The sequence below is a fragment of the Gastrolobium bilobum genome, unplaced genomic scaffold, assembly GCF_033153095.1.
Source record: "Gastrolobium bilobum isolate Gb01-03AN ecotype WA unplaced genomic scaffold, APGP_CSIRO_Gbil_v1 utg8217, whole genome shotgun sequence".
NCBI lineage: Eukaryota > Viridiplantae > Streptophyta > Magnoliopsida > Fabales > Fabaceae > Gastrolobium > Gastrolobium bilobum.
This window is the reverse complement of record NW_026895814.1, coordinates 107,334-119,884: the sequence shown is the minus strand read 5'-3', so window position 1 is coordinate 119,884 and position 12,551 is coordinate 107,334. Positions and strand designations below refer to the sequence as shown.

Here is a 12,551-nt window from a genome sequence, read left to right as displayed (position 1 = left end):
CCTTCCATTCAAATGACAACCGCCCCTTCCTGCTGCGAAGGCCTTGCACGAAACCAACCCAGATGAGATTCATTTTTTTTATAACTAATGTAAAGGGTAGAAGGTAGCTTAATTATCAAGCAATATCTAAAGACATGGATATATTTTTTGTGTAGAATGCAAAGCTTCTTGGCTCTTATGTCAAACTAGAAGATATTTGTAGACAATTATTTCCATATTTCATTCTCATATTAACCATCTGAGCCTTTTATTTTCTGTTGTATTATTGTTAGTGATCTAAAGTTTGAAGATGGCCACAAATGAAGAAAGTTCATAATTCAGTAAAACAGTTGCAAAACAATAACAACGGTTGTTTCTCACCATGGTTGGTGTTTTGGACTGGCTGAATGGCCTTGCCCAGCCAGTTCATATGGCTTCTTGGCAAAGCTACCACCACTTAACACATAGAGCACATGACTCCCTTGTACACATACCCCCCTCACGCTCTTCATGCACATATTATTTTTAACACATCAGGGGGTTACACAGTCTTTCACCCTATTAGGGCTCATATGGTTGAAAACAATTATGACAATACACTTTGTGTACTTGTAGAGAATCTCCAACACCCTATACAAAGGGACCTCCGTCTTCCCATTTCCCCATATTCTCTATAGGAAAATATTTGTCATTTTAAATGACATAACTTTGTGTCATTTTAGATGAAATGACGTTGTTTTGGTGAGATTTATATGATTTTTTACATTCTCTCTCATCTATTTTCTCGCTCTTCCTAATTTTACGAAAGAGAGAAAATGTAAAAAATCACAAAATATACACCAAAACAATGTTGTTTCATCTAAAATGTCACAAAGTTATATTATTTAAAATGACAAATGTTTTTTCCATTCTCTATTACTTGCTAGTATTGTTATTTTGTAAAAATCACTCCTCATGCCATAATGTAGCCCAAAACACCTCCCCTTTTTATCCTTATCCAGTCTAAAGCCAATATGGTGACTCTCCAGAGTTGTGGTCCATATCATTGTCTCTCTTATCTCCGTCAGATCAACATACTTTACTTTTATAGGAAATAGATCCCTACATTTATTCTTTGACAAATTCAGTTTTATATAATATAAAAGTAGTTATTATCTTAAAAAAAAAAAAAATTACGTGTTTTTACCTAATAGTTTGAGCTTTTGAGATAGTTAATTTTTGACATAACATAAAAGCGAGTAACTAAACACATGGTAGGCTAGAAAAAATAAATAAATTAATAAGCCTTGATCTATGAAGTAATGGAAGCAAATGACAAAGCTCCGTTATATATAATATAAATTTATTGAGTGAAGGCACGTAAATAAATTTTATTTTATCTCTAACCTATTTATATTATAGTTTAATAAATAAGAAAATTCTTCATTAACCCACAAGGGAAAAGAGATGAAAAAGAGGCCTGGTGCATATTTGAAAGCCCCTTTAACAAACGCAGGGGTTTCAAGGAAAGGTCTAATGTGAAAATACATATTGATTTGCATCAGTTTCCTATTTTTGAATAACAAGAGTTAAAAGAGAGAAAAAGAAACAAATTTTATTATGCATGGGCTTAGCATAATTGGTTATGGGATCCATTATATATTTTCAAAAAAGTGGTGTCTTTTGTTCCAACATGATCATATCCTATAATTCATCAACATGAAATGATCCAAACCATCTTCTTATGGCTTCTTTACAGTGCCAATGCGGTGGAAACGACACTTAAATGACCCTTCATGTGTGGCTGGAGCACAAATGCAAATCCTCTTGGACTCTGTATTTGGTTTCCCTTCCTTTATATTTTCATTACCAATCTTCTTCTTTAGCAATATCTTCAATAGTTTCACTGCTTGTTTGTGTTTTCTTTCCATTGCATTAACACTATCAATTTTCTCTCTATTCACCTTCAATAATTCGCCTCCTCCCTGACTCTGCAGGTTATGCAATTTAATAGTCCTGATGATAACAACGATAACAAGAGTAAGTGGCACAAAAACAACTATTGAGAAACAAATTAATTGTGAGATTTTTTTATTTTTTTTTTAGATTTCTCTGTCAATTTATCAATTACTCAATTAATCTAGTCAAGTCGGGCATGACTATAAGGACAACAAAGCTCTCGATACCAAATTTTTTAACAAAGTTGTATACCCATGACTTGAACTCATTGAAACAACCCCGTAGCAATTGATTTAAGTGTCTGTGGTTTGTGACAAATTCTTATATATAGTATACAGTTGGCTATTTTGTAATTAATGATAATCATAATTATTAATTTTTTCTCTTACATTATGCTGTTTTTTATATGTTGTAATCTCACCTTCTTACGGAATGAACTATACAAAATAACATATTTTATATAGGGGAAGGTTATATTTACAAACTTTTTGTTTACAAACTACACTATATCTGACCAGTCATACTTCAATCAAGAGTGTATGACTCGTTGGACTTAGTGTAGTTCGTAAGTTTGTAAAAAAAAAAGTTTGTCAATATATCCCTCCCCTTCTACCTATACCAAATATTTAGTATTACATATGTTTTATATCAATGACAGACACGTGTTTTTTTTTCACATACTCCAATTATATTTCATATACAAAAAGAAAACATAAAGATGAGCAATTTATGTGTGAAGTAATCAAATCATAGTTCACTTCTAGTGGAATACAGAAAGCATATAAGTTGAAACTAACAAGAACAACAGAGAGAAAGGAGATGAGAATTTTGAACAAACCAGAGTGCTGTGTTCTTGGAGTGAGAATCAGTTTGGAATTTTTCCAAAACTAAAACCATTGTTGATAATTTTGTTGAATAAATTCGATGTGGGAGTTCAACAATTCTGAGGAAAATTGAAGAGGTTTATAGCTGAGGGTTGGTTCAGATTATCTCTCATTTAAGAGTTATTATATATGTAAAGAATGTGTAAGATTTCTTAAGGAAGAAGGATAACCTTTTCTATTTTATGAAAGTACTTTTTTCTTTTAATTTCATTTATCTTTTTGTGGGTTCAGTTTGTAAGAGAATTCTGAATGAAGAAATGAAGTGCATTGAGAGAAAAAGATGCTTTATTAATTTAATAGAGAAAAGGAGTTGCTATCACTTGCAGAGAAGACAAAGAAGGGTACATTTCATGGTTGAGTTGCAAAGCGTAAAGGTTTAGAACTTAGAAGTGATTAGGAAAATGTTCAGGGTGGAAGCAGCAATCCAATAGGAGTTATACCTTTAATTAATTATATTTATACAATTTGTAAGTTTCATGAAAAAGGTTTAAATGGGTAAATTTAATTTATAAACGGTCATAGTCACTCTTTTAACCATAAATGGAATAAAGATTTAGAGACCACTTTTTTTGTTTTTTGGGTGTTAGTAAGACAACTAAAATTATTATTATTATTATTGCTCGGGGGAACTTGTTTTACCATCAACAATAGAAGAAAATTATCTTTTTTCATTATCCGAAAGTACTCACACGCACAACTTTATAATCAATTGATCGCATCTGTGCATGTGTTAGGTTTTTGTTGTGTGCAACTGCAATTATTATAGGCACATAGAAAACCCTTTATTTGGTCTTCTAAGTCCATCTTCATGGTAACTACTAAGATGGAGAGTAGACAAATACCATAAGAGCTCCTTTATATGAATTAATTCAACTTAAAAGATTAAATTATTAGTTGAAGATATATTAATGATTTTATAATTTATATTATATTTCTATAGTACGTCTGTTCACACAACTTGAAAGGTATTGAAATTGTCGACTTAATTTCCATGGTAGGCTATTTGTTTTTCATATGACAAAACATGTACTGTGGTTGCTATTAGCTTCATGCTAGAAGAAAATTTCAGAGAAAATTTAGAGATAAAGCTAAAATTAGAGCATTATTAGTGTGAGAGAGAGTTAGAGAAAACAATAGTAAAATTATTTTCTTACAAAGATAACTTTTGCAATACTCTAGATATTTTTAGTGAATTTCTGAGAACTCGTAATTTTTCTTAGTTGGGTTTTTCACATAAAATCTTGTGTATTACTATTATTGATTTTTTTTTTGTATGTGTTGATCTATTGCCAGGTGGAATTAAAGATAAAATTAATTTATAGCGTTGGTGTCTAGGAAAATGATTTAAAAGGCATATATCTTAAGTCTAGTGCAGTTATTATTATTATTTTTATACAAGTAGAAATTGAACCCATAATCTAATACAACATACCCAAATCTCTCGCCACTAGACCAATTCTAGTGGCTTGTGGGGTTATTATTATTATTATTATTTTGTATACTGACCCTAATTACCTCTTTGAGGTGAGTTGATCCCCTGTGTATCCCTACAAACTTCAATTCTTTGAGCCGGCTATGAGATTAATGTGGTTAATGATAAGTACTTCACACGTAGTCACATAGACTATGATACCATATAAATAATTAATTCAACTCAAAAGCTTAGATTGCGTTTGGTAAAGGAGAAATATTTTTGTTCCTAGGAATCATGATTCCCAAAAATATGTTGGAAAGTGAGTTTTTCAAGAATGTTACCAAAAAACTGTTTGGTAAGTCAATTGTCAATTATTGTTGGGAATGTGGTGTAATCATACTTATTAATCTCGGATAGCGGCACGTAGCAGCTGACCCTTCAAACTGCTATAGCGCTATAGCGGGTAGCGATACAATGCTACTGTGCAAAGTGTACCTAAGTGATACACTAAATTGTACTCCACAAATATAAACCTTAAAATATGAAAATGTGACATAAAAAACAAATTTGAAGGATCTCAAACTCAAACATATATGATTTCAAACATTAAAATTCAAATCATAAGCAAATTGAAGGAATTAAAGTCTCAAATAATGTAACACAACAAAATAAAGTGGCAAAATTAGTCAAAATTCAAACTGTCATTTAAGTGAAATGTCAAAATCAAAGAACTTAAGGAACTAATCATAATTGAAATCATGAACATCCAAATCTTCATCTTCACTTTCACTTATATCTAAGTTGTAAATCTTTTCTTTCTACGACGAGAACACTTATGCAGAAATTACTGTAGGGGCGCAATAGTACCGCGATTCAGCCGCAATAGCGGCCGCTACATCCACTACACCTCAATTGAAAGTCGTGGCGCGGTCTGTGGCGGCTAGCAGCTGCACCGCAACGCAACTCTGCTATAGCGCGCTGATGTGCCTCTGGCAGATGTAGTTTTCTAAGCTGAAATTGATAAGAATTAAGTCATAAAAGAACAATTTATATACATATTTGCTTACTATATTGACTTTTCTATGTCAATGATACTTCTCACCTTTTTGTTGTGTTTATATAGGTAGAAGAAGTGAAAACTACAAAATTGTAAAAAGCTACTTGATGCAATTCCACACGGGTGATCCTCAGTACAAATTCCAGCAAGTTGGCGCAGACTGGCGCTATATTGGCGCAAACCAGCACCGGATTGGAAAGCACAGTACAATGGACAGAGACTTGGCGCAAGTTGGCGCCACACCGGCGCCAACCCGCGCCGGTTTGCGAGGTTTGAAAGACGTATTTTATAAAAGTCACAAAATTGGCGCAGAGTGGCGCCACAATGGCGCCAACTCGCGCTGTTTTCTGAGTTACTCAGGTCCATGTTTTGCAAGCATCCAGAAACTTGGCGCAAAGTGGCGCCAACTTGTGCCGTTTTGCGAGAAAAAAATATCGTGTTCATTAAGGGCAGATTCGGAAAGACGAGATGGGGATAAAAAAAAAACCTTTGTTGACAGAAAGAGGATACTTTTCGACGGCAGAAAGAAAGAAAAACAAGGATTGCAGAAGGAGGAGAGGAACTGAGGATTGTTCTTAGTCTTCTTCTTATAATTACACTATTTATCTTTATCTTATATAATTTTATGTCAGCCATGACCATGGTTGGCTAGTTTCTTTTTATTGTAGTTAGGGTCACAAACCCTATGTGAACACTTTTTACGCTGGATTGATTATTTTCGCTCGTTTATTTTAATATATTTTATTTTTACCCTGTGCGTATTGATATTATTTCTGTTAGACTTGATCAACCTAATAGGAGATAATAATTTGAGAATTAGGGCTCGCAATAGGAATATTAGGGTTTTTAATTCTGAAATGGGGTAAGATAACAATTTATGCATGCTCTAGGGATAGACTTGTGTGAGTTGCAGTCGTTTGATTTATCATAATTAATGCTTAATTTCATGCAGGGTTGCTAAGGGATTAGGATTCCAATTGAATTAAAGGGTTAAATTGCCAAGGGATTAAGATTTAACTAGTTATTTTAGATGATAATTTGTCTGAGTTATTAAATTGAATGAACGTTGTCAATCAATCCAAAGTTTAAAGTGGGGATCATATGGTGCGTGTACCTTAGCTGCAATGTTTTTTCATATTTCACAAAATCAATTTCTGTTTTATTTCTCATAAACACAAAGTCAAAACTATGTGTGCAGCATGGAACCGATTCAAGGATTTAATGAGGAGGTGCCCTCATTATAACTTGACAGCTGGTAATCAAGTGAGAATTTTCTTCAATGGTTGTAAGCCTGAAGTGCGGATGGTGTTGAGTGGTGCAGCAGGTGGCAGTATTAAATCCTTGAGAGAAAATGAGACTTTTGAGCTGATTGAAAGAATGGCTGCAAATGAGAATGAAGGTTTGTCATCCAAGCCTAAGAGAGGTATCCTTCAGCTAGAAGGTAATGATGTGGTGCTAGCTGAAAACAAATTATTATCTCAGCAAATAGCAAACTTGACTTCAAGGCTTGACAAGATGCAACTTTCTAGTGTTCAGACTAAAGCTGTTACGGTGGTATGTGAATATTGTAAGGACAATCATGAGTCTAATGAATGTCCTTCTTTGCTGACTTATGATCCTCCTCGACGGGTGCATGTGAATGGCATTTGGTATGATCAGAGACCTCGGCCGCAAAATGTTCAACGAGGTCAGAATTTTTCTGCTTGAGGTAGTAATTATCAACGGAGGATTCAAGGCACTGGTCTTGATTTCACATCAAACAACTATCTGCAGCCTCCACCAATCCAAACCAAGGAACCTTCTGATTTGGAGAGGTTAGTTGGACAAATGACTCAACACTCTAGTGCTTTCATGGAGGAAACCAGAGCAAATACGAAGAACACAAATGCTTCTATCAGAAATTTGGAGAATCAAATTGGCCAACTGGCTAAACAATTTGCTGAGAAAACTCCAGGTACCTTCCCTAGCAATACAGTTACTAATCTCAAGGAGGATTGTATAGCTATCACAACTAGAAGTGGTAAAGTGGTAGCAGCTCCAGAAAAGCCAAACACAAATATGGAAGCTGATGAGAAGATTAAGGAGGTTAAGGAGCCAGAAAAAGAAGTGGTAATTCCTTCTGATGTTGAGAAACCTGTTCAGAAAGGTGAAGAAGAAGAGCCACCTATTGTTGCTGAAAAGAAGAAATTTGAGTTGAATCCTGAATATGTGAGAGCCATGGCACCTTATCCAGAAAGATTCAAGAAGATTCTCAGAAGCAGCAATATGCAAGATTTCTTGATATCTTCAAGAAGTTGCATGTAAATATACCTTTTGCTGAAGCTTTGGCTAATATGCCCAATTATGCCAAGTTTATGAAGGACTTGTTATCAAGAAAACACAAGCTACATGAATGTCAGACGGTAACACTCACTGAGGAGTGTAGTGCGATAATACAAAAGAAGTTTCCTCCTAAGCATCATGATCCAAGGAGTTTTAATATTCCTATTTCCATTGGTAACACAAATGTTGGAAAGACTTTGTGTGACCTTGGGGCAAGTATAAATTTGATGTCCTTGTCTGTGTATAAATCTTTGGGGATATCTGAGCTCAAACCTACTATGGTTTCCTTGCAACTTGCTGACAAATCTTTAAGGAAACCTAGTGGTATAATTGAAGATGTCCTTGTGAAAGTGGACAAGTTCATTTTCCCAGCAGATTTTGTGGTATTGGACATGGAAGAGGGAACTGAGATGCCTCTTTTGCTGGGTAGACCTTTCTTGGCCACTGCTCGGGCCATGATTGATGTTCAAAATGGAAAGCTTGAGTTAAGGATGAATGATGAGACAATTACTATCAACGTCTTTGACTCTATGAAACAAACTTCTGACAAAGGTGATTGTTTTAAACTTGATGTTTTAGAGCAAGTGGGGAAAGAAGATGGTGCCCCAAAAATAGAGTTGAAGGAGCTTCCTGAAACTCCGCAATATACCTTCTTGGGTAATAAGGAGGCGATGATTAAAGTATTGAAGGAACGTGGGACTGACATAGGGTGGTCTATTTCTGATTTGAAAGATAAAGATCCCTCTTCCCGTACCCACAAAATTCTTAATAAGGATGATGACAAAAATGTGAGGAAACCTCAAGGGAGGCATCATCCTACAATGAAGAAGGTAATGAGAAAGGAAGTGGTGAAACTCTTTGATACTAGTTGGAAGATGCATGTGGATTACCGGAGGATGAAGGCTGCCAAAAGGAGAATCTGTGAGAAGAGGCATCGAGACTCTGTCTCTCAGAGAAAACAATACTTCAAAGAGTTCTACACATGGATTCACGATTGGAATCAAATCTGGGAATAGTGGTCTCATGCACTGATGCACCCGGAACCACCAGATCCTCCATTTGCTGAGTCATCCCACGCTGCTGAGGGGGATGACATGGAGGATTGATTAAATCTCCTTGTTGTCGGAGATTTATTGTGTATTAGTTTATTTTTCTTTAGTACTTTGCTGTTTTAAGTTGGTATATTTCCCAAACATTCTGATGCTTTATTGTGCGCATTATAGTTTATCCTATATGCCACAGTTTGTTCCATGGTGCAGGTTTATCATCCATCTTTGGTTTGATTATTGCTGGGGATAACAATTCTTTAAATCTGGGAATGGTAGGCTTTAGGAAAGCATTTTGGAACTGCAGTTCTTTTATCAGGGGAGATATTCTAAACTCTTTTAATTTTTCTTAATTATTTTAGTTAGTTATTTTGTGTTGCTCTTTAATATATATATATATATATATATATATATATATATATATATATATATATATTGATCTGTTTCTCAAGCAATTCTCAGGTTTAAATGTGCTTATCTAGTTAATGTGCTTGACTGAATTTCTGAAAATATGTTGTACGACATTCTGGCATGACATTGCATAGGTATAATTGGATTACATGATTGCTCGTTTGTCTGAACTGATGTTGTGAAATTCTGATAATGTTTGAGGTCAATTTTCTTGAGTCTATATTGATACCATAGTTGTGAGGTTTGAGCACAAACACTGAATTTTCTTGTTGAGAGACCTCACTGTTGTGACACTCTAGAACTTGATATGTTTCTCTGTTATGCATGCATTGGTTGATATGATAAAGGCATTTTGTTCTTGTTAGCTCATGGCCAAAAATAGCCCACCTGTATGAAATTTTTCCATTGCTAGCCCCTTGAACCTGAACTTAATTTGTTGATAAATGACATGTGGCCTGATTGATGGCTTGGCCTATATCCATGTGACTTACCTTGATTGAGATTGAATTACTGATGTGTTGAAAATAAAACAAAGAAATTGAGGTAAGCTCCACAAAGGTCAAGTAAGTAGGGGATGTAGATGTCATTTGTACCCTTATAAAAGTTGGAAAAAAAAGAAAAAGAATAATTGTGCATAAAAGGTGGCTAAAAGGAATTAATTCTCGAAATTCTGTGGGAATGTTAGTGGAGGAAAACCATTGAGTTGAATGTATTAAAATGAAATAATATCAGTTTTTTAATCTCATTGTTGTTTGAGCTACTATCCATATATTCATACCCTTTAACCTGACCAAGTTACAACCTGTAAAGTCCTTTTGATCAATTGCTGCATGTGTTTGATTCTCCATTTTTAAGAATTTTTTAGAATATGATCAAGCCTATGGTAGTGTTAAACTGTGATTGATTGAGTGATCATGATACCCTTAAACACTGAGTGTGAGTGGACATTATTTATCTGTGTGAGGGATAATCAATGTAGACTTGTATCTTTAAGAAACTGATGGCATTGTTGGGAGTTTATGATATTGGGTCAGTCATGCATGGCATATAGTGTCTGAGAGTGTCTATGAATTGTTATGTTGGATTAATTGAATGTTTCCTGGATTGAGTCTTGTACATTGCTCGGGACAGCAACGTTTAAATCTGGGAATGATTTGATGTGCCTCTGGCAGATGTAGTTTTCTAAGCTGAAATTGATATGGATTAAGTCATAAAAAAGCAATTTATATACATATTTGCTTACTATATTGACTTTTCCATGTCAATGATACTTCTCACCTTTTTGTTGTGTTTATATAGGTAGAAGAAGTGAAAACTACAAAATTGTAAAAAGCTACTTGATGCAACTCCACACGGGTGATCCTCAGTACAAATTCCAGCAAGTTGGCGCAGATCGGCGCCATATTGGCGCAAACCAGCGCCGGATTGGAAAGCACAGTACAATGGGCAGAGACTTGGCGTAAGTTGGCGCCACACCAGCGCCAACCCGCGCCGGTTTGCGAGGTTTGGAAGATGTATTTTATAAAAGTCACAAAATTGGCGCAGAGTGGCGGCACAATGGCGCCAACTCGCGCCGTTTTCTGAGTTACTCAGGTCCGTGTTTTGCAAGCATCCAGAAACTTGGCGGAAAGTGGCGCCTACTTGCGCTGTTTTGCGAGAAAAAAATACCGTGTTCATTAAGGGCAGTTTCAGAACGACGAGATGGGGATATAAAAACAACCTTTGTTGACAGAAATAGGATACTTTTCGACGGCAGAAGTAAAGAAAAACAAGGATTGCAAAAGGAGGAGAGGAACAAATGATTGTTCTTAGTCTTCTTCTTGTAATTACACTCTTTATCTTTATCTTATATAATTTTATGTCAGCCATGACCATGGTTGGCTAGTTTCTTTTTATTGTAGTTAGGGTCACAGACCCTATGTGAACCCTTTTTACGCTGGATTGATTATTTTCGCTCGTTTATTTTAATATATTTTATTTTTACCCTGTGCATATTGATATTATTTCTAGTAGACTTGATCAACCTAATAGGAGATAATAATTTGAGAATTAGGGCTCGCAATAGGAACATTGGGGTTTTTAATTCTGAAAGGGGGTAAGATAACAATTTATGCATACTCTAGGGATAGACTTATCTGAGTTGCATTCGTTTGATTTATCGTAATTAATGCTTAATTTCATGCGGGGTTGCTAAGGGATTATGATTCCAATTGAATTAAAGGGTTAAATTGTCAAGGGATTGGGATTTAACTAATTATTTTAGATGATAATTTGTTTGAGTTATTAAATTGATTGAACGTTGTCAATCAATCCAAAGTTTAAAGTGATGATCATATGGTGCGTGTACCTTAGCTGCAATGCTTTTTCATATTTCACAAAATCAATTTCTGTTTTATTTCTCATAAACACAAAGTCAAAAATAAGTCTTTACTTTTAGTTCTTATTTTTACTCAAATCAACAATATTTGCTACACCTATTCGAACTCTTTCCATCTTAAACGGACAATTATTTGATATTCGATTCTAATCCCTATGGAGACGATACTTTCTTATCACTGTATTACTTGTGCGATCAGTATACTTGCCGGTGAGCATCACGCGCTAAATTGGGGCTATTCACAAGTATGGGTGTAATTTTACTAAACTAACCCTTCAAGTCCCCAAAACTCACCACCAAAACACTCTGCTACGCTATGAGAGCCACCTCCTTCAACCTCGAACCCACAACATTACCGTCCAAATTCTCCATATCTTTCCCAATGCAAACCACACGTAATCCAAACAACTCCATAGGCAAAATCCCAACCTTCCGTTTCTCCATGGCTTCCATGAGCCTCCGCAAAGCATTGCTCGTGCATGAACCGAGAAGCAGGGATTGCCCCCCCTAACTCCGAACACGGATCTCCTTGATTCTCCTGAAGCTGTTGAATCCACCTCTTCTTCCTCCTCTTCCTCTTCCTTCTCGTCGAAGCCGGAGAAGAACAGGAAGCTGAAGCCCAGCGAGGCTGCTCCGGGAAGTTGCAAAGGAACAAGAGGAAAACAGGAAGCACAACTAGGGTTTTACAAGGGTATTTTAGACATGAAAATTTTGTAAAATTTTCTCATCAGATGGGAATCCAATAATACCATCCACTTGGTGGTATTCTTTGTTGGGATTTTGCTTCACAATTTTAAATCCTGGGAATCTGATTTTCTTAGGAAATTTTCATAATCCTTATACTAAACATGGGTAAGAATTCTCAATGTCAGGTTCTCAGAAATCTAAAATTTATCCTTTTACCAAATGTCCCTTAAGTAAAATTCTATTAATAGTTTTGTATCTTATATTATATTTCTCTAATAATTGTCTTATCATCATACTAGAAAGGCAAGCATCTCAAACTCAAACAATCCTGGCAGTTGATTCATATGCTTGATAGATATTAGATGGTTATGTTTGATTAATACCTTACATTATGTTCTTTCTAATCATTAATTGACTACTAATTAACATTTGCTTT

The 12,551-nt window shown here is 35.2% G+C and overlaps 1 protein-coding gene and 1 pseudogene across 1 annotated transcript; both read right to left on the bottom strand.

Moving 5' to 3' along the window:
• Nucleotides 1-1,518: 1,518 nt before the first annotated feature.
• Nucleotides 1,519-2,887, bottom strand: LOC133296160 (uncharacterized). The gene is made up of 2 exons (XM_061495109.1): nucleotides 2,756-2,887; nucleotides 1,519-1,974 (listed from the first exon to the last, which is right to left on the bottom strand). The coding sequence occupies exons 1-2, from the start codon at nucleotides 2,812-2,814 to the stop codon at nucleotides 1,701-1,703; spliced, it is 333 nt and encodes a 110-aa protein (XP_061351093.1). The 5' UTR covers nucleotides 2,815-2,887; the 3' UTR covers nucleotides 1,519-1,700.
• Nucleotides 2,888-6,406: 3,519 nt separating this feature from the next.
• LOC133296161 (small nucleolar RNA R71) lies at nucleotides 6,407-6,519 on the bottom strand (annotated as a pseudogene).
• Between the last annotated feature and the right edge of the window lie 6,032 nt (nucleotides 6,520-12,551).

Coding starts and splice junctions, on each gene's coding strand:
- LOC133296160 (XM_061495109.1), bottom strand. CDS start 2,814: ATGGTTTTAGTTTTGGAAAAATTCCAAACTGATTCTCACTCCAAGAAC. Junction 1,975..2,755: donor TCCAAGAACACAGCACTCTG/GTTTGTTCAAAA, acceptor TGTTATCATCAG/GACTATTAAATTGCATAACC.